At 40.5% G+C, this 27,968-nt stretch overlaps 3 protein-coding genes and 2 long non-coding RNA genes across 6 annotated transcripts in view; 3 read left to right on the plus strand and 2 right to left on the minus strand.

Moving 5' to 3' along the window:
- The window catches only part of LOC113590769 (NADP-dependent malic enzyme, mitochondrial-like), an 8,607-nt gene extending 1,021 nt beyond the window's left edge, over window positions 1–7,586 (plus strand). For both annotated transcript variants that reach the window (XM_035522937.1, XM_035522938.1), the window contains exons 2-5: window positions 872–975; window positions 5,712–5,882; window positions 6,056–6,154; window positions 6,507–7,586. In XM_035522937.1, the coding sequence (XP_035378830.1) occupies window positions 928–975; window positions 5,712–5,882; window positions 6,056–6,154; window positions 6,507–6,764 (576 nt within the window). In that variant the 5' untranslated portion in view covers window positions 872–927 and the 3' untranslated portion in view covers window positions 6,765–7,586. The remainder of the gene's footprint in view (window positions 1–871; window positions 976–5,711; window positions 5,883–6,055; window positions 6,155–6,506) is intronic.
- Window positions 2,700–5,692, plus strand: LOC118240791. Its single transcript, XR_004775626.1, has 3 exons — window positions 2,700–5,045; window positions 5,167–5,262; window positions 5,386–5,692. It is a non-coding gene; the product is annotated as an uncharacterized LOC118240791 (long non-coding RNA).
- LOC118240793 lies at window positions 7,528–14,274 on the minus strand. The gene is made up of 3 exons (XR_004775628.1): window positions 13,764–14,274; window positions 8,085–8,242; window positions 7,528–7,861 (listed from the first exon to the last, which is right to left on the minus strand). It is a non-coding gene; the product is annotated as an uncharacterized LOC118240793 (long non-coding RNA).
- On the plus strand, window positions 9,365–11,033 carry LOC118240790 (sushi repeat-containing protein SRPX-like). Its single transcript, XM_035522940.1, has 3 exons — window positions 9,365–9,519; window positions 10,014–10,135; window positions 10,507–11,033. Exons 1-3 carry the CDS (start codon window positions 9,388–9,390, stop codon window positions 10,682–10,684), a joined length of 432 nt encoding a protein of 143 aa, XP_035378833.1. The 5' UTR covers window positions 9,365–9,387; the 3' UTR covers window positions 10,685–11,033.
- A 6,892-nt stretch (window positions 14,275–21,166) lies between the features above and the next one.
- On the minus strand, window positions 21,167–27,892 carry LOC113590773 (gamma-glutamylaminecyclotransferase C). Its single transcript, XM_027031070.2, has 2 exons — window positions 27,791–27,892; window positions 21,167–21,985 (listed from the first exon to the last, which is right to left on the minus strand). The coding sequence occupies exon 2, from the start codon at window positions 21,983–21,985 to the stop codon at window positions 21,500–21,502; it is 486 nt and encodes a 161-aa protein (XP_026886871.1). The 5' UTR covers window positions 27,791–27,892; the 3' UTR covers window positions 21,167–21,499.
- Between the last annotated feature and the right edge of the window lie 76 nt (window positions 27,893–27,968).

The following is a 27,968-nucleotide window of genomic DNA, read 5'->3' on the forward strand; positions in this document are numbered from 1 at the left end:
CGTTTATGTGAGGACTGTGAATAATGGAACAGTCCACTGAATGCATGTAATTTTTGCATTTGTGCTTAAATAATTTACATTCAAAGGCTGATGTATGCCTTCAATTAACAAATGCATTATCTTTTGTCTTAAATCTCATAGTGGCACATAGACCTTGTCCTGGCACTATACATTGCACATTCCTTCCCTCTCACTACATGCCTGTCTTTATTATTTGCTTTGTGCCCGACAAAGTTTTTTTTGTTAATGCAATGCGCAGACAAGTTTGAACAAAGCTACTGTAAAGATACAAAATAGCAGTCAGATGCGGGTGTTATGCAGCGCGAGCGACGTTACGCAAGCGGCAGGATATCAAATCGTGACATGGGATATAACCTACGCCTTTTTAGTAAAAAGTGACATAACGTTGATTAAAACTTGTAAATTGTGGTGACTTTATTTACGAAGCTACCTAGATTGAGCAAATTAACGTTACCGCTCTCTAAGAATTCATGTATCAAAACACATGCTCACTGAAGATTAGCTTGTATAGCGAACTATCTCTACTGCTTTGAATAAATGAGCTAGAGTGAATAGCATGCGTTCTTCCGATCACCACTCTGTGCTTTATGAGTAGCAGTTTACATGTTTAGTTTTTGACCCGTTTTTCTCTCTGTTTATTTGGTTTACAAGACACGCCATTTAAGAATGTGGAATTTCTGCATGTTTTGCTGATGGGTAGATCCTCACATTAAATCCCACACTTAATAAAACATTTTAAATATCCAGAAGGGGATACCCAAAACAACATTGATCCGAACCCGCTGATCATTATAAAGAACATTCGAAGGTTGTAAAAACATTATATATTTTACCTTGTGTCTTTTTCCAGGACCTTGGCGAGCACCTATTGCTGTTTTCCCTTAGCTCCTGGCCTGAAACCAGTTGATGGGATCAGGATGCAAATTATACAGCGACAAAGGCAGAGACGGACAGGTATAGCAGTACAGCGCAGGCTCGTGCTTCAGTGAACCTAAGTCTTACAGTATCTTGCTTGTTTAACGTAATGTCTTCGTTGTCATCTATGTCCTCATTCTAACGACTTTGAACTATTCTTTTTTTTTGGACTAAAAAAACCTCTGTTGCCCTTAATGAACATTCTCTTGCGGGATGTGTCTCTGACACATGCACACCCCGGGACAAGACTAGGACCTCTAGAAAGTTGAGCTAGACATTAATTGCTTTTTTTTTTTTTTCATTTTTTATTTGTTTTTCTCTTTAAATTGTGATTATTGTGGTGACCATTGTCGGCGAGAGAAGGATGGGGGCTCCCCCTTTGAGTCTTGGTTCCTTTCAAAATTTCTTCCTCATGCTCTAGAGAATTTTTTCTTGCCACTGTTGTCCTTGGCTTGCTCACTGGGGGCTTAGACTTGGACATTTGTAAAGTTGCTTTGTGACATCTGTTGTAAAAAGTACTATATAAATACGATTTGATCTGATAACTCTGTGAATTAAATCTAATCTGACTTTAATTAAGAAGTCATACATTTGAACTAATAAAATTACTCAGCCTTCAGCACACATGGAATAATATTGTTCAACTACCCACCCAGGTACAACCCCTGAGTGATATCAAACCAATATCAAAAAGGCACAAGACTAACTATACCACCACAGCCACACCAAAGACTATTAAAATTAAATCAACTCTGTATTGATTTCAAAATGTATCTCTACAAATCCTACATTGTCTCACTGCTCATGAGTGAGCACCAGTGCTAGATAACATTAGATAATATATGACATTTTATATTGCTAATGAAATACTAAGCCAACACTGGAAATGAAATGGCAGACCATCAACAAGCATTAGATGATTAAACTAACATAAGGCAAAAGTTACAAACTAGCTGATGATAGCATTCATCCATATGCAGCTGACACTATCAAATTCAGAAAATTAAAACAATAAAGTGCATTAAACAAGCTAGATAGTTAGCTTCTTATATTATACAGTGCATTCTCTGACTTGTGCACCTGCAACTTTAATGAAGACTTAACCAATGAAGGGAGTGAGGCAGGCAGCTGGGATAAGAAATGGTCTGTGGTTAGGGATGTCTGAAATCGTATTACAAAATTCTTCCAGGCATGAATATGGGAAAGGTATTGTAATATTTACAAGTACAGGTAAGAAGGATATATGTATATAATTCAAGCCACGGCTAGGATATTACCCGTGTTCACAGCTACGTATTTCAGATTTCCATAAAGTGAGTCTCACTGTCATGGTTAGTCCTTCCCAGCTTCTATGTTCCATGTCTTGTGTATTTTAGTTCCTTTCCATAGTTTCATTTTCTCTGCCCCTCCTTTGATTTTCCACACCTGTCCCTTGTTTCTAGTCTTGTTAAGTTCATGTATTTAAACCCTGTCATGGTTTGTCTTGGTTGTTTATTGTTTACTTCATTTTTACTTCTATTTTTTTAATTTATGTGTTGAGTGTGCTTGTTAGGCTCATTGTGTTTGGTTGTATTGAATGTTGGTTTGTACTCCGTGTATCTATCCTAGCCTTTGTGTTTCTTGGCCCGAGTTTTCCTAGCGTGTTTTCTTATAGCCTGATTCACTTGTTTGCCTTCGTGTGTTTTTGTTTTGTCATGTATTCTCATAATCTCTGTATTGGCTCTATGACCCTGGACTACTATAACCACTACGACTCTGGATTTGCCACTAATAAATCTCGCTCTTCTCTGCACATGCATCCGTCTCCTTACCGCTCACCATTACACTCACCCTCACACTTAACTCTTTTAAATCTTTTGCTTCTAACCAAAATTTACCAATAAAACAAAAGCAGCACTATAATGATTGCAGATAATAAATGTGAAAAGTGTGATGATTCTGTTGAAAAATAGAACTAAGCAGTACGGACATGAAGGGATACTTAGCTACCTTGGGGAGAACCTTTAAACATTACCATTGATTATAACACACTGATTGGGTTCTTTCCCCCTGTTACTAACAGAAATGCTACAATGAATTTACTATAAAATCGTTATAGTTTGTCTTTTTTTATAGTGTGTACCCTGGGATTCTGTGCATAACATTGGGGATAGTCATAAATATCTATCTGCAATGTAGTTGGTTTTTTTTAGTGATTGAAATATTTACAATTCTTTCTCAGTCTTTGACATTTCCAGTAAGCAGGAATGTCAGGGTAGTATCATGATTAACTGGAGATTATAAAATGTAGGATGATAAAAAAGATTCAACAATTTAAGGACTGCAGAGAGGCGGTGAAGAAAAACTCATCTACGTTCATACCTCAGCTCATACGAGTCTCTCCTTTCCAAGTTCTCACTAGAAGTAACATCTGCAAAGTCATTCTACTACAGAGGAAAATTTGAATCATCAGCATATGATCCACACAATTTCCGTAACATTTTTTTCTTTCCTCCCTTACTCCTGAGGATTCTATCACCTTCTTTGAGGAGAAAGTTGCAGCAATCCACCAGTACTTTTCATGTTCCCACTCTTCCAACCAATGCTCACACCCCTACATCTAACTCTCTGGCTTCTTTTTCTCCTCTCTCCACAAACAAAATCCTTCATCTCCTGACTTCAAGCAATCTGACTACAGGCCCGCTGGAGCCCGTCTGTTCCAGACAATCTTGAGAAATCTATTTCCTTTCATCGCTCTCATCTTCAACAACTCCTTATCCTCAGGACATGTACCAAATGCATTTAAGACTTCCATTGTGGTACCAATCTTAAAGAAGGCCACACTCGATAGCTACAACATTAGCAATTACTGACCAGTATCACTTCTCTTTTTCCTCTCAAAAGTTCTTGAACAAGCAGTTTACAATAAAAAAACAATCAATCTCTTTTCCTTCACCCAGAACCAGCTTCACAATCCCAATCGGTCTGGCTATAAACCGGCACATTCAAAAGAAACAGCTCTCATAGCAGTCACAGAAAAACTTCATACTGCCATACTGCCATTATCATCTGTTTTGATTCTTCTGGATCTTTTGGCAGCCTTTGACACAGTAAATCACAATATGCTCCTCTCCGTTTTGCCCAGTCTCAGTGTGACTGGTTCTGCATGGAAATGGTTTCAGACCTTTCTGGAGGGATGGTCCTATCAGGCAACATGGAGAGGATCCACGTCCAATCCATCTAGACTCTCCACCGGTGTCCTCCAGGACTCAATATTAGGCCCGCTTCTCTTCTTTTTGTATACTCGATCCATTGGTTATGTAATATCTTATGTTTCATATTTCTCATATTTCATTGCATGATGAAAGAACAGGTTTCAGAGTTTTTGTGTCACGCCTATGTCTGCAGACTGTAGACTATGGTATTCATCACGGATTCTTTTTATGTCACCATCACACACACCACTAAAAGGTGACCTCAGGATGACATCTGAGCCTTTTAATGCAACATCTTATTTAGCAATTGTGTAGTTTGTTGAACTGAAGGAGCTGCAATGCAGGATATGACTCAATGTTTTGCAAAGCAGTATGACTGTGTCATAAAGTCCACTTACAAATGCTCTCTCCTGCACTCTGTATCCTGCTTTTAGAGGTTGGAGGTGGCGAGTGAGAACATTGTTTTTCAGGATATGGAAAGAATAAAAAATGAGGATAGTTGGGTCCAGAGAGAGAAGGAAAGAACAAGAAACAGAGCACCAGAGAGCGAGCGGCATGATGGTGGAGGGGTCGTCCCTCAGCATATCCATTGGTAAATAAATAAATAAGCCCAACATGTGGTATGTCTGTTGTCCCTGCTGGAAGCAGGCCTGCTAACTACAAGGCTGTCCAGTATACTTTGCAAAAGGGTGAGAGGGAAGGAATATGGTGACCTCATTGATGAGTTTATGCAGGCTGCTACAGACAAGTGAGTGTTAAGGGTATTAAGTCTATCAAGTGTTAAAGCTGATAACTCTATTAATGTTTGACACTGGTCTGAATTGCAGGTATGATTCAGTTTGAAGACTTTGCCAACAACCAATGCTTTCCGAAAGTACTGAAACCATTATTGCACTTTCAATGATAATATACAAGGTAGATATGAGTGCCAGAGAAAACAGTACATAGAATCCAGAATTTGGTCCTGAGTTCAATCTCCTTTTCAGTGGTTAATTCGGAATTTGGCTGTAAATATATAAAATGTCTTACTTTTCAGGCACAGTATCAGTGTGATCATCAGAGTAGAGGTCACGTGAATTATGAAAAGGAAGAGTTTACCCATGATCACCCCCAAATAAAGACCTTGGAGGAGGTGATGCAGACCACCAAACTAACAGCTCTCATTGGTCATTTACAGGAGTACAGCAATTAGTTGTAGTTACCAAAACATAAGAAATGTATCATATATTGTATTTATTGGTTTCTTTGTGTGCAGGCAAGGCAGCCATTGGTTGGGTGTTTACAGAAAAGATCCTGAAAGACATGGCCTCCTTCAATGAGAGGCCCATCATCTTTGCCCTCAGCAATCCCACCAGCACAGGGGAGCAGAGCTACATGGTGACGCAAGGAACGTGACACCAGCCAGCTCTCGCGCTCCCTTTAAGAGTCTGCACTCTTCCTCGTGGCTCAGTATTAAGAACACGACTGTTTAGAATCTGCTATGCAACTGTCTGAAACTGTGTTTGTGTGTGTGCATGTCTCTCTCTCTCTCTCTCTCTCTCTCTCTCTCTCTCTCTCTCTCTCTCTCTCTCTCTCTCTCAGGGTCATGGTATATTTGCCAGTGGAAGCCCCTTCAAGAAGGTGACACTCGCGGATGGCTGTACCTTCCACCCAGGCCAAGGCAACAATGCCTGCGTGATCCTAGGGGTGGCACTCGGGATCATCACCTGTGGGGTGCGCCACATATCCGATAACATTTTCCTCACAGCACAGGTAAGCATTCATGTTCACACACTCTGATCACACTGATAACACCGCAGAGAACATTAGAATGATAAATGTACCATACCTGCTCTAGTTTCAGTTCCTAGAACTCTCTGTAATCTGTCCCATTTTTACAGAGGTGGTAAGCCTGTGTCTCACAAATGTTCTGATGTGTATATCAGGCAGTAGCTGACATGGTCACAGAGGAGCACCTAGCTGAGGGAAGACTGTATCCTCCTCTTGGCTCAATCAGAGAAGTGTCCTTTAAAATTGCCATGAAGGTTAGTGACTAATTCCCTGTGATGTCCTGTTTAAACAAGGCCAGCAGTTGAGTATATTGTATAGTGCTGTTGAGCAGTGTGTACATATGTGCACGTATGTGTGCATGTACACCTTCATCTTAGTGCCCATAAAGATGGTGAAATTATAGGGAGCTATATTAAGGCACTGGTCTCGATTGTAAACTAGGTTGAGGAGTGTCAGGCCAGACAGTGGATCGGACTATTTAGGCTTCTATGTATAACCTGATATCCAAGTTTAGTCAACCTCTCTCCTTCCATTGTCTAAACGGTTCAGGTTCTCATTTCTCTGACTTCCTGCGAATGACTTTGTCTTCATCTCTTCTTCTCTCAGATCGTGGACTACGCCTACGAACACGGCATTGCTGCTTGGTATCCAGAGCCCAAGGATAAAGAAGCCTTTGTGTTGTCTCATGTCTACAATTCAGACTATGACTCCTTCACACTGGACTCTTATACATGGCCCAAGGAAGCCATGAAGGTCCAGGATGTACAGCTGCTCTTACACCCCCCACCCCCACCCCTGGTCTCCTCCTCCCTGAGAGAGATCCACAAAACGCCACCTTGTCTTGCCCATCTGCTCCTCATCTGACATGCTAGTCATTTCAGTCTTTTTGCCTTTGCATTCAGTGTTCAACCAAATCCCCATGGCTAGATTTTTGGTAAGTTAAAAGTAGACGTGCCTGCTCTTAAGACATTGCCTCTGCCCACAGATGCCAAAGACTGCAGTTCATCTGATTGGCCACATGGCTGTGCTGCAGACACAGGTGTTGAAGGTTCACTGGAATGATGGCTGTCGCTACAGGTTAAAAAAACTACCGCAGTCCACTGATGTCTAGCCAACTGCTAAATTATTCAAGTGTAGCTTTTATGAATAGATTGTATGTCACTCCAGGATTTGCTTTACACTTATGAGTGCGCTCCAAGCCAAAATATCTGGTTTTAAACTCTCTTTTGATTCCAGTCCGTGTTTTGTCTAGTACTGATGCATGCGGCAATCGTGCAGCTATCAATTTAGTGAGAGGTTCTTTTTATACCATAGCTGTCAGTAGGATCTGAAGAACTGACTGCAACATATTGGATGTTTCTCTAGTTTTATTTATAAGATGGCATCATTCTTGAATAAGCAGGTTGCCTCTGTTTTATTTATTTATTTATTTATTTATTTTTATTTATTTTTTGCTGTTTTTAAGACTCCTGTGTTGTCTCGTACGGATTTTGCCAAAGGACATTGTGTCAAACGCATCAAAAGCAGACAATACTGTGCTAACTACAAAGCATGACTACCTGTCTGGGCCACCCTCTTTTTCAGTGGTAGCTAGCAAATTGTTCAGTGCTTAGTGTCTGAAGAATTGTTGCTATCGTCATTCATAAATTGATTGAGCACTGTAAACAAAGTCTATTTTCACATGTTCAGCGAAGGGGAACTTTTAAATAAACAATTTAAAAGCAAATCCATTCCATGTATGTGTGTGATTTAGATTATTGGAGAAAAGGAGGAATACGGTAAGAACCAACACTTAAGAAACTGCTCTGTAGTCTACCAGTTATACTGAGCACCTTCTCAGCATTTACCTTTTAAACATTCTAACTTTCCAGTCCACTTCAGTAGAGTACTTCATGAAGTCTTGCTCGTCCACGTATCTGCATCTGGGCTTCAACACTTGTGCCTCCAATGGGCCTCGAGAGCTGTTGTGATGAGACATGATTTAGTCCCCTTAAGAACCTTTAAGGTGTCTAATCCCTGTGGAATTAAGTGACTTCAGGGCATGTGGTTCAGCTGTCTAGTCCTGTGTAAAAACGGAAGGGCGTGCCACATTCAAAATCTACAGACATGGAAGCTGACCAGCTACATTCACTGAATTAGCCTCTATACAGTGTAATTCTGGCTGTAACGCTAAGTAGCACTCACCTGTGGGCAGGCTGAAGCTGGCAGAGGCTGTGTGTAAAACTCTGGGCCTGCCAACCAGGTGGGTGCTGGCTGCAGTGCGACTCAGCTCATACAGGTAAAGGGGCAGTCTGGGCACGTGCGGGCGATGTTACAGCTCTGTCATTAAAGATGTAGGAATGCTACACAGAAAGAGGCAAACAAGCCTCATTGTTGGACAGTTGGATATAACCATCAAAGGCAAATAAATATATAGTACATGCTGCAAGATTTCTACAAACAGAAAATTTCATAAGACATTAATATTCAAGCTACAAGAACATCTGTATTATTTAATCATTTTATAGTTTGCAAGATCAAGCTGATTGAATATGGAATTCTATTAAACAATTGTATGGCACTCCTTTCTGCTTTACTGTTTATTGACTGGTTAGGTAGAACTAGGTGGGGAGAAGAGCAGCTGTGTTTAGGAGTGTCTGCCAGGCTGAACATGGCTGCTTCCTGTATGGTGACATCAGCTACTCAGCCTGCTGGGCAGAAGGGCCTGACAACCACACAGACTCACTTATGGGAACAAGACACATGGTAATTACTGAAAGGTCATCAACAGAACGTTCGCTTTACGGCTACACCCCCCTTCCCAAAAGAACTGGCAAGAAGTAACACATCTTTTTGTGCCTCATGGGTCCTCTGAGACCTCTATTGACATTCTCATGCCTGGTCCTGACTACTCCCTCTGCTATGCAACCATCATATCTCGAAGGGTGTGAGATATGGCTTGCCTAAGCAGACATTGCTTCTGAATTCAAGGCCCTTCCTGTCCACCCTGATTTTTGGTATCTGTTCATGTTGAGAAAACAAATTTTATTTTGCTGTGCACTTTGTATTCAGCTACTGAAGCAGCCCCAAGATTGTTTGATACCCTGATTGAGGCCTTTTGTGTAATCCTCTTGAACATTCAATGACTTCCCTTCATTCTTCATCCTCTGGATGACTTCCTCACCATCAACTTTCCTCCTTCCCCCTGCCCAGTGTCTATCTACCGAATTGTCTCCCTTCCACCACCTTGGGGTCCCAATCTCCCTGGAATGACCATGATCTCTACCATCTGATTTAAATTTTTCTGCATCATTCTTGAAACAGTCCACACGTGCCTCCATATGGATAAACTCAGCTGTGTAACCCTTACCTTCCAATTTTGTGACCATGGTGCAGCTCCTATCTCTCATGATCTTGATGCTTAGTAAAGCATTGTGCAGTGAGTCTCAATAACATAGGACAGGACACCCAAGACCCAAGTTTCTGTTTGTTTGTATATATTACAGCTATGAGTATTAATGTTGGAGTGCGATCAGCAGCTGAATTACTGGACCAGTTCTATGAGAAACGTCGCCTCCTTATAATCTCTGCCCCAACAGCTGCCAACCATTACTATAGATTCCAAGTATCTAATTTACAGGTAACATTTCTTCTCACACACCCTGATCAAGTAGATCCAAGCAAGCTTTAAAAGTGGTCACTTTATGAAGTACTCCTACTCTATAGTTATACCAAGCAGATAACCCTAGACTGTACAGCCAGTAGTAAAATGTAATCCCTCTCTGCCAGAGACTGGTAATGTGACATCAGGTGACTGACTGTACCAGAGTCTTGCACCCTGTGTATGCTGGTTTAACCTTTATTGGCCTCTTTAAATGAATTACCTATTTTGACCATAGAGCAGTTCATAGACAAGTTGCATATATACACATTTATACTCTAAATGCACTAATGCATAGTGTTTATGCAAACACCTATGAATAAACTGACATATAAATAGACATAAAACACCAAAACATAAACTGCCCTGTTTTTCAAATGAGGGAATTCTTGAAATAGGCCACTGGAACCATGGAACAGCATGTTCTAAAATCTGATTAATTAATTAATGTGTAAATGTATGTGACATTACAGCATGCTCAGTGTGGTTTGGATTTAAGACACGTGACTGTGATTGAGCTAGTGGGAATGTATCCAGCTCAGCTAGGCCGCATTCGACACCGCCTCATCCCTCCTGGACTGGCCCTACAACTCAGGTATACCCCAACAACCTAAATTAACATTCCTAAACAACACTCTAAGAAAATACCAGTGAAAATATTGAAGCTCATGAACAGAAACGTCATCAGGCTGCAAGCTATTCAAGTAGCAAGCAACAGCAGAAAACAAGAAACCCTGATACTTTCTTCACAAACCTTCTTCAATTTGTCAATAACTGAAGTAACCGTAACTTCAAGTGTAAGTGGTCACGTGGCCTGTCACATTGGCACACTCAGGCTTTCCAAACATCTTTGTCTTAGCAAAGAGTCATACCCACCAGCATGAACCCATGAACACTTATTGTTAATGAATGTGTACCGAATAGGCACTATAACACTGATTTCTGCTGTGTTTGCGTGTTGGGCAGACTGCTGCTGCAGTTGTCTCAGAATTCCTTTAACCTGGTGCTGCTGGATAAGCAAGGAGTGGACAAGCAGCGCTACACCTACCCCATCACTGCTGCAGAGCTCTTCAGCACTATTGATACCTTCCCCCTGCGTACTGAAGAAGCCATCCTGCAGAAAGAGGCAGGTCACAGCTGCTAGACACACACACACACACACACACACACACACACACACACACACACAACCGACCAACCAAAAAAATGTATGCAATCTTTCACCCATTTTGTACTGGGTTTAAAGTTACCCAGGCTTAAGGGGGAGGCAGGACAGAGCTGCTACACATGCAAGCATGAGTGATTTTCTTTGATACCTGTATGTCATTTTTTTAAGATGCTCTGCAACATTTTATGTATTGTCTATATTTATGTCAGTCTATGTCAGAATGGAGAGTGGGACCTCTTTCTGCCAGTTCAATCAAATCTTAATTTGTTTATCGAAGTCCTTTTTTGTTTCGAGAAATAAATATGCTTAACTTGGTGAGTCTAAACTGCCTCTGATTTTAGTCAATCATTGCACTACATTCAAACATTTTAATATAAATAACTGATGCTGAAATTTTAGTCACATACACCGAATTTCATCAGTTAATGTTTAACTGAACCTTAGAATGGGCAAGCATGGCTTGAGAGCTGGTGTTAGTTGGTGTAAGCATGGCTTGAGAGTTGGTGCTCTGCCAATAGAGGCAGAGCAGTCGTTTGCAGATAATTCTATTTAAATAGTAAAATAGTATCTGCCAAAACCTGTTGCTTAACTGGTAAAAAGCACAACTTCAGTTAAAAATATCATATCCTCACACTGGCAGAGTTAAGCAAGAGCCCAGTGCTGGAACAGGAAAGGGCCTTCTTAAAAGTATGACCACAATGGAAGCATATAATTGTTTTAATTGTCTTTGTATGCTGTAGCATTAACAAGACTCTTTACTGTAAATAAGACATCTAGCCCATTCTGTGAAAAGCATTCCAAAACAGCCCTCTTTCATCACACTTGACTGTATGTACTTTGCATTCCAGTAGGCAGAGGTCTTGACTTTATAAGGGCGTGGATGAAACACCTAAACGCAATAATTACAAGGTGCAGCCACATTATTTGACCATAATGTAGCTCTTGGTACTGGGTGAGATTCTGTGTGTTTGCACTCACTTTATATTACTGTTATTAAGAAATACTGTGAACTTTATTTAAAGAAATCTCTTGTATCATGCATAACAACTCTTTACGGTCGGTGATTATAGTTTTGTTTCTAATATTCTATACATTCAGGTGACCTGTACTTAAGTACACAAAGAACCTATTAAAAAAAAAAAAAAAAAGATAAAATCAAACTACAAATTCATAGAACCCAGGGTCCCCTGTGTATGATCGTCATGCATATTAAAAGGGGCTGAGTCACTACATCAGTGCTTTGGACCAACAATAAATTATTTCACTGATGATATTAGAACAGGTTTCAGAGTTTTTGTATATAGCTCACAGATCAAAACAGCGTTTCAATAGTAAAAGTAATACATCAGTAGTATTATCATATTTTATTGCCTTTCCACTTAAAAAGTCACATTTGCTTTCTGTGTTGCACACTGTTGGATCCTTTTGTTGAAACCTAAAAAGGCTCAAATGTCATACTGAGGTCACATTTTGAGGTCAAAGAGTGGAGTTCCATGGTCCTTCCCTTCTTCCAACTGAGGTTTTTATTTTTCCTCCTCAAATCAGTCACTTTACTATACTCCGTTATTCATGGAGGATAATTATGGATCCTCGAATGTTGCTTCTTTCTCTATTCCTCCCTTTATGAGAGGTCTTGTTTATCGCCAGTGTACCAAATGGGGACTGAAAGCACAGTACAGAATAAAACATGTGGTTGAGTACAATAAAACCCACCCCCACATGTCTTGGTGAAAGAGAAAACTCCTTAGTAATCCTCATTCAGTAAACTAATAAACTACTCCTCAGCATATGGCCCATTGGAAAACATCTCTCCTTGTCCCATGATGCCATCATCACAGGTTCTTTTTGTTAATCTTATTGCCGTAATGTATGTTGATGGCATCCAACACAACTGTAGGAAGTGTGTCAGAGAATGGATATGCTGTTGTAGTGTGTTTTGATCCTCCTTGCTTAGAACTGTGTAGGAATTGAAGCAACTTCTGTGAATTAGAGCAAAAATTCTATGGGTATAATTTGCATTATTCACAACTCCCCTGTGGGATTTTGTTGGACAAACATTTCCTCACTAACTAGGAAGCTCTTCTCAGATAAGTGAATAATCACTTTCATTTCTCATTAAATACAAAGCTATCCCTTCACTCACTACACTTCTTGGCTCACTCCTGAGAATTTGGTGACTCTGGTTGCTCTGTCTTTTCATTCACCCATTCTCCAAGGCATCTCAGCAGAGAATGTCTCAAGAGTGGCATTTCACTTCACTTCTCTTTCTATCTCCTCTTTTGAATTTCATGCTATTATAGTGTGTTTCCCTACCAAGCTTTATATTTACAGCACTTAGCTCACACTGTTTTCCAAAGAAACTTACAACTATTATTGAGTACAACTTGAGCAAATGGCCAAAGGTTAATCCTTGGGCCTTGCCCAACAATGGCAACTTGGCAGGGGTGGGGCTTGAACCAGCAACCTTCTAATTACAGTCAAGTACCTGATTACAAGTCAAGTACCTTAACCAATGAGCTACCATGACCACTGCAAGTACCCAAACTTCACGTAGATAATTTAATTCATGAGCTTGACATCTGCCTGAGTCAATTCCCCATTGAAGGAAATCCATCCATTCTCCTTGGAGACTTCAATCTTCCGTCTGACAAGCTACATTCCTCCTGCATCCTTCCAATGTTGACAGTATCTGAGCTCACTCTCAACCAGTCTCCACAGACTGACAAAGTGGGCAATGTTCTGGACCTGATCTTCACCCGGACCACTACAGCAGTGGACATTGACGGCTCCAGCATTATGTAATATCTTCTCATGTTTCATATTTCTCATATTTCATTGTTTGATGAAAGAACAGGTTTTAGAGTTTTCACGCCTATGTCTGCAGTCCCTCCTCCACACTTTGGATCAGTCTCGCCAGTCTATTAGCCACTGGCCACACCACTGCCTGCACACCCATAGTATTCATCAAGGACTCTTTCTAGGTCACCATCACACACACCATGTCACGCTCGCAGACCGGAGCGTCCGCCGTTTCCCTGCCTACTTAACCACTTACTTGTTATCCCACTGTCGTCTGTTTCTATGGTGTCCTGTCTCCTCCCCTTTAGCTCCAGCTGTTCGTCGTTGGTGTTTCTATTTAAACCATGTTTCTTCGTTTCACAGCTGCTGGTTATTGTGTAGGTATATCCTTCGCGATCTCGCTTTTCGTCCCTATGCACTTTCTCTCGGCGCTCCAGGTTAAGTTACTCTTTGTCTACGTTGCTTCCTCTGTTCGTATTCGCCTATCTTATTTTGTTTTCATTTGTCGTCAGGTGTTCTCCCGTCGCTTCGCTTGTGTTTAAGGTCAAGTGACACTTCCAAAAACATTCATTTATTCATTCATACGGGTAGAGTTGGATCACCAGCAGACTGTAGAAACGATGCAGGTTGGCTCAAGTTCAACGGTATCCTCGTCGCTATTTATTGTGTTCTCGATTTTGGAACCAGATGAACAACCGCGTCGGATGAAATATAACTTTTTAATGTCACTCGCTACAACGGCTAGCTAACGTCCACCTTGCTCTAGCTTGTTCACCATCACCAGGTGGAACCGCTCTACCGCTACACATAGCTTTAGCCCCCTCTAGAGGTTTTCTCCAGACACCGCAATGCCCTTTTTCACTGACGTGCCGTTTCAGCCCAATTTTTGAATGCTCTTCACCATCCCATTTCACATGATGGACTACAGGATCGTGGATTCGCTCTCGGCTTAACTAAAGTGTCTGCGTCGGTATGCTATTTACTTTTTAAAAGTGTTTTATTTATTTACTTTTTGTACTACTTTTAAACTTTCTTTTTACAGAGGGCGATAAACATAAAGTAGGGTATGTCCTTTTGAAGTCGTTTGTTGGTCTACTAAAAAGAAAAGTAGACCATTCATATTACTCGTTTTCCTGGGCATATACGTGAAAGTCAAGCTCTCCATGTAATTTTAATTATATTAACTAGACTTTCAAAATATGTGGCTTGGTCAGTTTAACGCTACGACTCTTAGTCTTTTATTACATATAACCTGTACAGACCCACATTGCTATTGCCCCTTCAGTAGTAAATGAATACGAACTGAAATCTTTCTATACCATTAATGTGCAGGCTATTTCAAAACGTTTTCTTGCAATGTAATAATTTATTTCACAATATACTTGCTTTATCCACTATAAAGATTAATAGTTATAATTATGAATAATAGCCTGATAACAATTGAAGGCTCCAATAAATTTGCACAAGGCACGTCATCGCTGTGACGTTGGCGGCACAGAGGGCGGGAGAGGCAAATAAGGTTCAGGAGGGTCTTTATTTTCCATAACGGCTCAGATCAAAAGAAAACATTAAAAAGTAGCAGTGATAACTGCTCGGTCGCTCAGCAAGTGGGTGATTGGGACCTTGGTTCGGGAGTGGAGCGGGCATGTCTCTCCTATTCAGTGCTCGGCGCACCGTGACAGCTGTCTTACAGCGTTCATTAATCACTTGTTCGTTCCCATGTAATTCAAACTGGATTTATGACACCGAATCCTGACCCTACTACAGTCCCGCCCACTACTGGACTAGAACCAGGATTTAGATAGAAATGCAGGCCAGGTTCTGGTGCTTGGGTGAACTCGGAGTGATCACCCCTGAGATTGCACTTTATTGTGGCTTATTTGGTAGTGCAGACACTGTGCCATACCACACAATGACCATGAAGAAACCATGGCAGAGATGGTAAAGTCCTTAAGAAACCCCACTCACATAAAATTACTTCTCACTAAATACTCAAAACCATTACCATCCCGCCTGCATAAGTTTGAAAATGGCAGTATAGAATTTACTGAAAAGGGGGGAAAAAAGGTTTTTAAAATTCGTTTCAGGTCACGCAAATATTTATTTAAATATTTACCCAAATCAAATTGCAAAAAGTCTGAAAAATTCATGCATAACTATGCCTCCTTTCTTACACAGTAACATTTTTCACATATGCTGCCTTTCATGTATTTACATTTACACTTACGCTCACATATAGATCTTATTTAACGATGTAAAATACTCAAAATAATCTTTGAAAAATCTGTGGAAATTAGCTTTCTTTACGCAATCTATAAAGTGAAGCTCAATTATAAAACTACCACTATAAGCATAACACTAAATAAATTAAGTAGCTATGAGAAATCTTAACATTTTGAATTATGCTTACAAACCATTTACTTTTTCTTTGCTGTAAACGCTGTTTAAGTATCCTTGGTTTACATAAACTATATTAAAACAGAAAATCACCACAATTAACTCAGATTTAAAAAACAGAAACAAGCAAAATTATGGATACGTGCTGAATGATTAAATAAGCTTTATGCCTATTGTGCAGTTTTATGAACTCGTATTGACTGTCGTTCCTTTGCTAACATGTTCTTTTAACTTTTAAAGTATATAAGTATACATATGTAACGTTAAAGTCCCGACAGAGCGCAATAAGAAGCTCTCCAGTATTGTATCGTTCATATCCATGTAGAATCCCGTATATCAGCGTTCAGTTGATGATGGCTTTCGAAGTTAAGCGGGAACGCGCTTCAGTTAAGTTCAGTCTACCCAGACTGTACTGACGTCGATCCTTGACATTTTAACCGGTTTTCCTGGAAACATTAACTCTGGATATGTTTGGTCAAGTTAGTTCAACTCAGAGTTCAAGGTTACATTTAAGGTTTGTTAAACTCGCTTTCGGGATTACCACGTTGGTGTCTTTTTAAAAGCTGGTCTATTGTTAATAAAGAACTTGTCTTGAGCAGAAGTTGTCTTTTGGACTCTTCTTCAATATTGATGCTACAGTATTCATTTAAAATGCTCACTGATAACACATCAATGAAAAAAGCCTTCTGATATCAATGTCTATGAATGGCTAACTATTCCCCTTCCTACACAGATATAAACACACAGTATTGTATGAATGCTTACCAGGTTTTACAGAGCCTACTGTATTTTTGTTTCTTACAGTTATTAGTCAACATCCTGTAACAGCTAGTCCTGCTTTATGATTTTGTTGTGACAGTGGAAAACTCATAAAAAGGAAATTGTATTTAAGGCTGCCATAGTAAACTATGTGATGCTACATTGGAGGCTACAACAAATTTGCAAAGGATATGTCACTTCATATTATTGTCTTAACGCATGTTCCCTCCCTTGTAATTAAGACATGGTTTTCTTCTTGGATACAGAGGGTATCCCTGCCTGCTGCCTCCTACAACAATATAGCCTGATCCTGCTACTGTCTGCCTCAGCAAAGGACTAGAGCAAGAACTGAGACAGGAACAAAATCCAGGCCATGTTCTAGTGTCTGAATGAATTCAGGGTCATCACTGAGAAAGCATGAGACTTCATGGTGTGACATTACTCTGGGCCATCCGATTGGTTTTGCCCCATTTGTGTTTCAGGTGAAACTGCTTTGACCTAACTGGCTACTGAGACAAGCTGGAGAGGACTGTTGGAACCTTTTTTTTTTTTGGTCTCTCTTTACTGCAAAATAATTTTTCAGGCCTCCTAGGAGCCAGTACTGGCAGGGATTCAGTGATGTAGCTTTGCTGGGGTTTGATTTAACCGGTAGTATTTTGCTAACATCAGTTCAAGGTTTGTTAAACCCACTTTTTTGAATACCTCCACATTCACTTAGTTGGTGGGAGAGTTCAAAAGTCTGTTATAGATCATAAGGTATACAAAAAGTGGATTGAAGGGAATAATGTATCAGGTATAGTCTGAAAAATTGAGGCCATAACATTTATAATAAACATTTTGAACATTAACAAAGATCACACGTAAGAACTTCCAGCAAGAGAAAAGGCTCCAACCTGTGGTCATCAGTCTATTGCTACTATGATCTGTAGTTTAGAACAAGAAGGAGCATACATTTGTCCAACTAGCCCAAGAAGCAGGAAGATTATAGTGATATTTCTCTTATCCAAGGGGAGCTTCCTGATGAATAAGGAAATTTTTGTTCATCAAGATTTTAGTGATCATGAGAATTATCCTTGTGGAATTTTCATAGAGTCCAAAAAAGCTGCTTCCATTCCTATGGATTTGTAATCAAAGAGGATTGTGTGTGTGTGTGTGTGTGTGTGTGTGTGTGTGTGTGTGTGTGTGTGTGTGTGTGTGTGTGTGTGTGTGTGTGTGTGTGTGTGTGTAAGGGAGGGCCATGTCCCACTGTCCTTGGTCTAACAAAATGTGACCCGAGGATGACATTTGAGTCTTCTTATGGTTCAGCAAAAGGATCCAACAAAATCCAACAGAAAAAGCAGATGTGATGCACTTTAGGTGGAGAGGCAATAAAATACAAAACACTACTACTGGAAATTACTTCTGAATTACACACTTGGAAACAAACTGGTAGGGGAAATTTAGCCTGAGCCCAGTGGAAAACAAAAGAGCTCACAATGTTCTTATAGGAGCCCAGGTATACTACTGACCATTACACAATCAACAGACTTGATTTGATCCGCCAGTTGTATGCAAAATTGTAAAGACAAAGAGAAAGCATATGCAGGCAAAGCCACATGATTGATAGAATCCAAATCACAGATACAGAGTACGACCATTTAAAAAACCAGGATCAGCAGAGACAGGCAAGGCGAGGTCAAAATACAATCCAAAAATGATACGTAGCAGGCAAACACAATAGACAAGATAATGGCTTAGAAGGACACAATAGCGTTGTGAGACGTTGCATTAAAAAGGTTCAAATGTCACCCTGAGTTCACATTTTAGTGGTGTGTAACATTTGGGAGGTAGAGAGCGAATACACTTGCGAAGTGACAACGGCTCGGACGTGAGAAGGAACTGAATCACAAACTAGGGAAGCCATAATGTGAACAACAGACAGGATAGAATAAATGAATACATTTAATAAAAGAAACAGACTAACCAGGGAAACGATACAGAATAGAATGAAGGAACAAAACAGAAGAATAACAGGCTAATAGGGTGAGGGCGAGAACTAGGCAACAAAAGAAAAACACCAAGGAAAGACTAACGGAGAACAACGATGGGCCGTAAAACTAGGACAGGCGGGGAATACACTGAACCGGGCTTAATAAGATAGACAAACAATAACCATACCAGGCAACACTTGCTTATATGAACATGGGAAGAGAAACCTAGGTTAAGAAAGCCGTGACGATAAACTGCTGTGGCGGAAGCTAAGGTGTTGACGGGTACACCAGAGTGGCACGCTACGTCCGAGTCACGGAAAAGGCAAGCCAACACAGCGAGCTCGTGACATATTGAATGTTGCGCATGGAATTATATGACACAGATGTGGTCCCGGTAAGCACGCTGCTAGCTCACCTGGATGCCCTGCTAGAGACACTCTGTGCAGGAGTTGCAACAAGACATTTTGCTAAAGTGTGTCGAGGAACCAAGAAAGTTTCTGAAGTGACCATTGAGCATGAGGCGCGTGATACGCGCAAAACTAACGTGCTTGGTGCAGGTCAGTGCTGGCGGTGGTCAGAAACTGGAACTGATATTAGACACAGGTTCAGCTGTTTTCATTTTACCCATCTCAATGTATAAGCAGTTTTTTCCCCTCCCACACTGCCCTTTCTGCACCAAAGTTAAACCTGGTTTGGGGGTAATGCCATACATGTTGACGGTTGTTTGAAGACCAACGTAAATGTTCAATCATCAGAAAAACACCTCAAAACTATATATCGTGCAGCAGGGTTCTGCGCTGCTTGCCAGGGGCTTATTCTCAGCGTTACGGTTATAGATAGTTAATGGCATTGTCAGTCGAGCGCCACATGACCATTCAGTCTCCAAGTTGGCAAGTATACAAGAAATTGCTTCAGCTATGAAAAGGGCTTTCTTCATCACATGAAAATGTTATCAGATGTCCAGCCTGTGCAGCAGAAATTACAATGCCTACTGAGTTCAGTGTCGAAGCAGTTTCAGCAGAGTTAAAGAAAGCCTGCATCTGAATGGGTCTCTCTAATAGTGATCATCAGTAAGAAAGACAGATTCAGACTGGGTCGACTTAAGAGAGCTGAACAAGGGAGTAGTAATTGACAGTTTTCCTCTGCCATGGAAATGTTATGGAATAACATGGAAGAAATAACATGGAAGAAATGTTTGCAGAGTTGGGTGGAGCAACACTTTTCACACACATGATGGCCTTGTCCGTTTCAAGCTTGTACTGTATAGACTAGTTCCAGCATCTAGCTGTTTTCAACATATGATAGTTATCATTCTGAAGACTCAGACAGGAGTACAATGCTAACTGGACGATATTGTTTCAGTGACGATGGTTGAGGAACATGACTAGAATAAGAAAGCAGCACTGCAGTGCATAGAGCAGGCCAGGCTTAGGCTGAATCTTGTCAATTGTCATATCAGGCAACTGGAACAGTCCTTGAACATACTATATCAGCAAAAGGATTGTAGCCTGATGCTTCACACATGGCAGCAGTGTCACAAGCTCCACTACCTATGGATGTATTCAGCCTTTGATCATTTTTGGGGGCTTACCTCTTGGTATGCAAAATTCATAACACAATAGTCTGCTTAGGAGTTCTGCTTCATTTACATGAATACAAGCCCAGCAAAGTTTTGAGAGGGTCAAGGAACTCATAATTAGCAGCCCTGCTCTTGCTCTGTTTTATCCGGAGCTGCTCACCATAATCACCAGACTATGTATTGGGACTGTGCTTACGCAGATACATCCCGATGGTACTGAGAATTCTGTAGCATTTGCATCACGCACACTCACCCAAGCTGAGAGAAAATACTCTACCATATAAAAAAAAGGCACTAACGTGTGTAGGGAACACAAAGATGGAGAACTTGTGCAGGAGATACTTTAAATTGCATACAGCCCACTGACCACACTGTTGTCTTCAAAAGGTCATGGTAGAGTGGGCATGCGCACAGCTAGATGGTCAGCTAGGCTAATGTTATACATGTACATCATTCAGTACAAAACAGGACGGGAAATCTACACTGCCGACTGTCTATCCAACCTGCTTCTGCATGGTAAAGGACCTTGCCAGGCATTCTTCCAAAGACAGTCTTAGTTTGGACAGCCTTAGTTTGGACAGCCCCTCAAAGTCATGGAAAAGAAGGGGCCGTACTCCTACAAACCACCAGGTGGTGCTGGAAAGCATCTCAACTAGGGCCAGCAACGGGAGGGAGGATTCAAGTGCTTTTTCATTAATGGTCTTTGACACTGCAATGCCTTCACAAAATATACAGGTCACAACCTCATCAAGGTCTAGAAGGGCACCTGTATAGGCTAAAGATTCTAATAGTAGAATCCTTGTCAACACATTAATTTAAAAAAAGAGAAAGACAAAGTTAGACAAAATTAACTGCATGCTTACACAAATAAATGTAAACATTATTTTAACACCAAAGAAATTCCAAACATTTGTTTTTCAGTAAATTAATGTTTTTAATATTTCATATGTGTAAATTATATGCATCTGTAAGACATTTTGTTTGCAAACCAATTATATTTTATACATAACAAGACCAAAACCTATGGTTCCAAAAATTACTGAAAATGTTTTACTGATGATTCACTGGATAAAATGTAGATTGTTTTTTGTCACCACTTTAAATCTAAAAGAACATACATGATTAATGATTCAAACTGGATCTTAGGTAATGCTGCACTAATGGGATAAACTAGTAATAAAGTGTTTTAAACAATTTTTCCAAAACTAAAGGAATTATTTTTGTCACAGCTCTAAAGATCCAGATGTATTCCTGTTCCTAAGTTTGGGAGTCACCACCCTAGGCTTCTCACATTTGCTTATGCCAGTCCAAATCTCTGGCTTCTCGAGACACAAGCCGTAGTCCGTGATTCCCATATGAATCGTAGCTTTCAAAAGTTGAATTCTGGAGCCACTCAGGTTTGTAAGTGGTAGTACTATATGTAAAAGCCTGAAAGGTACTCCTCACTTTAAGAGCATCTTCTCCTTCTCCAACCCAGTCCTCCAGCTCAAGTAGGACCTGTGAACGCTGATACATTTGTGGGCAGCTTTCAAACCAGTCCAGGAACTTCAACATCTGGTCATCTACTCTGTAGACTTCTCCCTGGACCCTCTGGCCTTCTCCGGGAACATTAAGAAGGAAGGGGATGTTGTACTTGCCTGCTATCACCAGTGGATATTTGTCGATGGTGCGAGCACAGCCAAGGAATTCGGCCCTACCATTGGCAGTGTTGAGCATCCTGTAGTGGTTGGGCTGGCCTTTTTTTAGAGTTCCATACACGAAGATGTTCGTCATCTGTCCAACAGGGAGTACAAAGTTAACAATCCCCTTTCAGGAGAAACAAAACAACTGTTTTGCATAACAGTCTTTAGGTACTCTATTATTAGTCATATCAAACATGACTGCCTCAAAAATGTTTATATATCATAATTCATAGGAATGTTATCAGATAGGGTGAATTTGTAAATTTGAAATTATTAAACTTATGCTTAGCAAAACTGCAGGAGTTACCTATCTTACCTGCTGGTGCAGGTCTTGGATAACAGTTCTTAAACAGTTATTTAGATATGACAAGTTTTATTATTTGAGTTTTATGTGAACACTAACAGGGAGAACCTTCTCTAAATAAGACAGTAGAGCCTACCGTAGAGATAATAGTTGTTAGTAATCTTACTGAAGTTGTCCTACATCTTTAAATGAAATCAAATGATAGCAGGAAAAAATGGGAAGTACCACTGCAGTTGAAAAACATGGAAAACAAGTGAATTTAACAAATCTTTGTTTTGGGTCATTGTTATTGTGCTTTGGCTGTGTGGATTTTCTTAATGCTTTTTGTTTTTACCCTAATGTCTTATTTGTTTGTTTGATTGATTTAACAACAGTGTGGTGACTATGTGCCACCCACTAAATTACGAAGTGGATCTGGATCAAACTCATTTGTCACCTGTCACAGAGTTAATCACTTCTAGATTGGCAATATTAGACATTCAAATAAAGGACTTCTCCAACACTCCATATTATAAGGAAAACATTTTATTGATTCTTTTGTAAAAATTGAAATCAATATATTGAAAAGCAAACAATATTGGGAATTGCAAATTCATATTCACAAATTTGCATAATATATACATAATTATAAATAAGTGTATATATCCTGAATAAATAATTAACATAAGTACCATACATTATAAATACATGTATATAATGCAACCTCCTACGGTAGCTGTGATGCTCCATTGCACTGCAAATGAAAAAAGCGTTGCAATTGCACAAAACATTAATCAAAATGAAAACATGCCCAATATTTCCAAAATGCAGTGCAAATTTAAAAAATCCAGTCACGACACAACCATTTCTGGAGGATATGCAGCTGGACTCCTATGAGACAAGCTGTAACCAAGTAAATAATTATATTGACCACTGTTAAATCATTATAGGCTAATACAGAATTTTTACATTGCTCAGTGTCTGACCAGTGGAAACTGGGTGGTGGGGTTTGAAGTGGCAACTTTCTGATTACTAGCCAAGTACTGTAACTACTAAGTTACCACTGGCCTATTCATGGGCTGCATGCTAGGTTGTACAGAACACTGCCTTAATTAATTAAAGGAAACTGATAAAAATGCCATTTAACACTACTAACTTTCTATCTTATTACCTGGTTAGCTAGTGTGATGTATTAACGAGATGCACATGCATAAATCACTTTAGACCAACTTGTTACTGTTGAGCTCTTGCAACACCAAGGTCATTTCACATCACGTGCAGAACACAAAGCTCAAGTCTACTGAGATCTATGGCAACTCAAAGTTATCAATATACTACATTACCTCCCTCTTTAGATTTGAGCCACCCAACATGAACTAGTTAAAATTTAACATAACATCAGTGTTCTAGGGTGTTTGCCTCTTCAAGGGCTATAACATCTAGGTGTTCTGATAACCCTTTTTGAGTGCCTCAAAGCCAGTGGACTTGAGTTTGGAGGCTATGGAGGTTCCAAGGGCTCACATGGGCCCTGAAAGCCAGTTTGAATCAAAGTCCTTTTTCTTTGTCAGATCTGTGGCGTCTTCAAATGACAGCTGTGGTGTTTCTGGAGGAACACGCAGTTTTAGTTGATCTCCGTACGAGTACAGCCAATGAACCCTGTATGATACAGGGCCTGTCTGTCTACTCAGTACACCAGGTAACCACTTTGGACCACCTCCCATAGTATTACAAAAGGGACATCGGCTCATCCAATTCAAATGATCTCTCCACAGTATGGAAATCACGATAACTTTTCTGCAGATATGACTTCTGAAGGATGGCATACCAAATGTTTGGTTTGAGCAAGTCAAGTTGTGTAAGAATGTGGCATACTAGAAACACATCAGCTGGTGACTGTCCTGTGTTGCAGTTTGGCATTGTGTGATAGCGTAATATGAACAAAGAAGTCTAATCATTAACATGCCCATCAACAACAGTCTGATTTTTCATGGCCAACTTAAATTTTTAGACACGTCACTCTGCCAACTCTTAGTTCAAGTTCAAGTTCGGTTTATTCGTCACATACATAGTCATACACAGTATAACTCGCAGTGAAATGGTGGAGAGTGCTCTGTCCAAACTGAGGAAGAGAAACAGGGGTGCATAGAGAAAAATATATATATGCAGATAAATATATATATTCTATGTATGTACAAAATATATTAACAATGTATGTACAATATATGTATATTATGATTATATACACAATGTACAATGTATATGGTTGGGTATATATGTACACAATCTACAGAATGTACAGATCCATTTTGTATAATAACATATCTACAGTTGTTGTGTAACAGGGTAATTGAGTATAAATCTATATATACAGATGTACAGATATACAGTCATGTTACATGGTGGTGGTGGTCCCCACAGTTTATCAGTTTCCCTGATTCAGGGCCCGAATGGCCTGTGGGAAGAAGCTTCTCTTCAGCCTCTCTGTCTTGGTCTTCAGGGAGCGGAAGCACCTCCCTGACCTCAACAGAGAGAAGAGTCTATTGTTGGGATGGGTGGGGTCCTTCACAATTTTCCTGGCCTTGGTCTCTGGCACCGGCTTGTAGTAGATGGTCTGCAGGTCAGGAAGTTCCGTGTGAGTGATGCGCTCTGCTGAACGCACTACCCTTTGGAGTGCTTATCTGTCCCTGCTTGGTGCTATTCCCAAAACCAGACTGTGATGTTCCCCGTGAGGATGCTCTCGATAGTGCAGGTGTAGAAGTTCGCAGGTACTTTGGAGGGCAGTCTGAAGTCCCCTTAGGCGTCTGAGGTGGTAAAGACGCTGACGAGCCTTCTTTGCAGGGAGTTGGTATGGCGGGACCAGGACAGATCCTGCGAGATGTGAACTCCAAGGTACCTGAAACTATCTTACTCTCTCCACCGTGGTTCCACTGATCCTCACGGGTTGGTAGTGCCGCTCTTGCTTCTTGCTGCAATCCACGATCAGCTTCTTTGTTTTACTGACGTTTATGAGGAGATTATTTTCCTGGCACCAGTTTTCCAGGTGTTTAATCTCCTCCAGGTAGGCCCTCTCGTCGTTGTCCGAGATCAGACCCACGACAACGGTGTCGTCAGCAAACTTGACAATGATGTTAGAGCTGGAAGTGGCTGTGCAGTCGTAGGTGTACAGTGAGTAGAGCAGGGGGCTTAGGACACAACCCCTGAGCAGCTCCAGTGCTGAGGGTGAGGGTGGATGAGGCGCAGTTGCCCACCCATACTGATTGTGGTCTGTCTGTTAGGAAGTTGGAGATCCAGTCACACAGGGATGTATGCAGTCCTAGATCTCCCAACTTAGTAGTGAGTAGGGAGGGGATGATAGTGTTAAATGCTGAACTGTAGTCGACAAATAGCATTTTAACATAATTTCCCCTCCCTTCGTCCAGGTGAGCGCCTCTGTTTATTATTTCTCTCTGTCGTATCTTTGTTTTTCATTTACTTCCTTGTTCCACTGCTTGGTTTCATTTTCTCCACCCCTCGTAGGTTCCTTCAGTCCTGTCCGTGTTTTAGTTCTCCCTGTTATGTTCACCTGAGTCTGTTTAGTGTCTGTCTGGGTTATTTAAGCCCTGTGTTTCTGTCTTCTAGTTTGTTGGTCATTGTGGTAAGTTACGTCTCCCTGTCAGGTTTGCCTTATGCCCGTTTTACTGTTGTCGTCGTCATTGCTTTCTGTGTATTCCAACCATATGTTGTATTACCCTCAGCACCCCTTACCCTCTGTTTGTTTTACCCTTCGTGTTGTGTTTCCCCCAATTTAATAAACCGCCTCCTGCAATTGCATTATACCTCTGCCTGTTCCTGTCGGAAGCCTTACACCAACCCATTAGTTTGCTGGATCTCAGGTTTGCCATTCTGCTTTCTGCATCTGGAATTCAGTAGATGTAAATGTGGTTGCACTGTCTGTAAGAAATTGTCTGGCAGGATATATGCAAAAAACAATCTCCTCAAACTGGTGATGGTTGACTATGCAGTCATTTGTGACATAAGAAATATTTCCAAGCACTTTGAGTATGCCATCAACCACAATAATCAACATCTAGTTGAGAAATGGTCCAGGAATGTCTATATGCAACCTTTTTCCAACACTCATCTGGAAACTCCCAGGGATCAAGTGGGACTTCATGTGGCATTTTCTGTTCTGACTGGCAGGTCACTCAACCTTTGCAGATTAGTTCAACATCAAAATCCAGTTTAGGCGGACCAGACATATTTGCAAGCCAGTGACTTCATCTTAACGATGCCCTGAGTGAATTTCTCTCAGAAAGGCTCTTCTTTGAAAGGGACTATCATCCTAGTGTCCATAAAACACAATCTTGTTCCACTGACAGCTCATCTCTTTTTGCGTAATGTGTAAATTTATGTTTGCGGACACAACTTCCACTCCAGCATCACTTGTCTCTGGCAAGGAGAAACATGACAAACCATCAGCGTTACAGTGGTACCTCTTACAGTTTGGTATACTATGTGATAATCACAAGCTGACAGTATGATGGCCCATCTTTAGATACAGGCTGCAGTCATTGTTGGAAGGTCTTGTGTTTCCCAAACAAAGTCACCAGGGTCTATGATCTGTCAGAAGGATGGAATTTTTAAGACAAATATCAGGCATAGAACATCTTCGTCAATTTGGTAATATTTATTTTTGGCTGGGGACATTGTTCGGGAAGCATAGGCAATTGGGTGCTCTTCCCCATTTGGCATGGCATGCTGAATAACAGCTCCAATTTCAAAGGCAGATGCAGGTTATAACATACACCATGTCACAGCTCAAGAGTTCCTTGCATTTCATGAATGCTTCTTACTCTTCTCTTATATGAGGCTTTTGTATGCAGCACTGAAGCCAAAACCTCTCAGCGACTAGGATTTCCGCAATCTGTCTGATATTTTGTCTTTGTGCTTATCTGTCTGAACCAAATTTCGCAAACGTCCATATGTCGATGCGCCCACGGCACTGCACAACGTCGCAACTTGCTTGTCTTCATCCACTTCATTAGTAATTTAGTATAGTTCCACATTTTCAGCTTTTTATTCGTTCGGCCTTCCAGTTTGTGCCATAGTACTTATGATGATGACCAGATTATACCTCACGTCCATTTTGATCCTCGTCGCCAATTTTTGATACGCATTAGCGTAATCATTTTAGACCGATTTTTACTTTTTACATAACAAATAGGTCTACTGATATCCATGGCAACTCAAAACTATCAACCAATATACTACAGCTAGCTACATTCAGAGTGTGTTACTAATTTACAACATAGGCTACGTTTTCGTTCAAGTTTGACAGTTTAGCTGGTGATTCCCGCATCGCGAAAGTAGGATGTTTTCTAAATATGAACTGCGTTTCCGAAATGTAGCACACATGTTGTCATTTTCAATAAAGTGTTTTCTGAATTTGTACAAGCTTCATGAATTTGACTCGCGTTTCTGAAGTGTAGCGAATGTGCTATCATTTTCATCAATATGCTTTGAGTAATTGCAGAACGTTTTTTTCATTTGCTGCGCGATTGTTATTACCGGTCACCGTAAATATCCTGTATAATTGTGGAGAAATTTATGCAAAAAAGCGTATACTTTATTTACCTTAATGTACTTGTCCAGCTTGCTTCCGCCAAAAATACCTTGCTTTATCTACACGTATGCCACCGCAAGATGTCCTCGTTTATAGGGTCAACCTACCGCAACCTAACCGTGGGACACTGAGTCAGGAGTAACCTAGTACTTTAATAAGGTCACTAGTAGACCAACGGAATAATACATT

The sequence above is a fragment of the Electrophorus electricus genome, chromosome 25, assembly GCF_013358815.1.
Source record: "Electrophorus electricus isolate fEleEle1 chromosome 25, fEleEle1.pri, whole genome shotgun sequence".
In the NCBI taxonomy this organism is placed as follows: Eukaryota; Metazoa; Chordata; class Actinopteri; order Gymnotiformes; family Gymnotidae; genus Electrophorus; species Electrophorus electricus.

Coding starts and splice junctions, on each gene's coding strand:
- LOC118240790 (XM_035522940.1), top strand. CDS start 9,388: ATGAGTATTAATGTTGGAGTGCGATCAGCAGCTGAATTACTGGACCAG. Junction 9,520..10,013: donor TCCAAGTATCTAATTTACAG/GTAACATTTCTT, acceptor GTGACATTACAG/CATGCTCAGTGTGGTTTGGA. Junction 10,136..10,506: donor GGACTGGCCCTACAACTCAG/GTATACCCCAAC, acceptor CGTGTTGGGCAG/ACTGCTGCTGCAGTTGTCTC.
- LOC113590773 (XM_027031070.2), bottom strand. CDS start 21,985: ATGACGAACATCTTCGTGTATGGAACTCTAAAAAAAGGCCAGCCCAAC.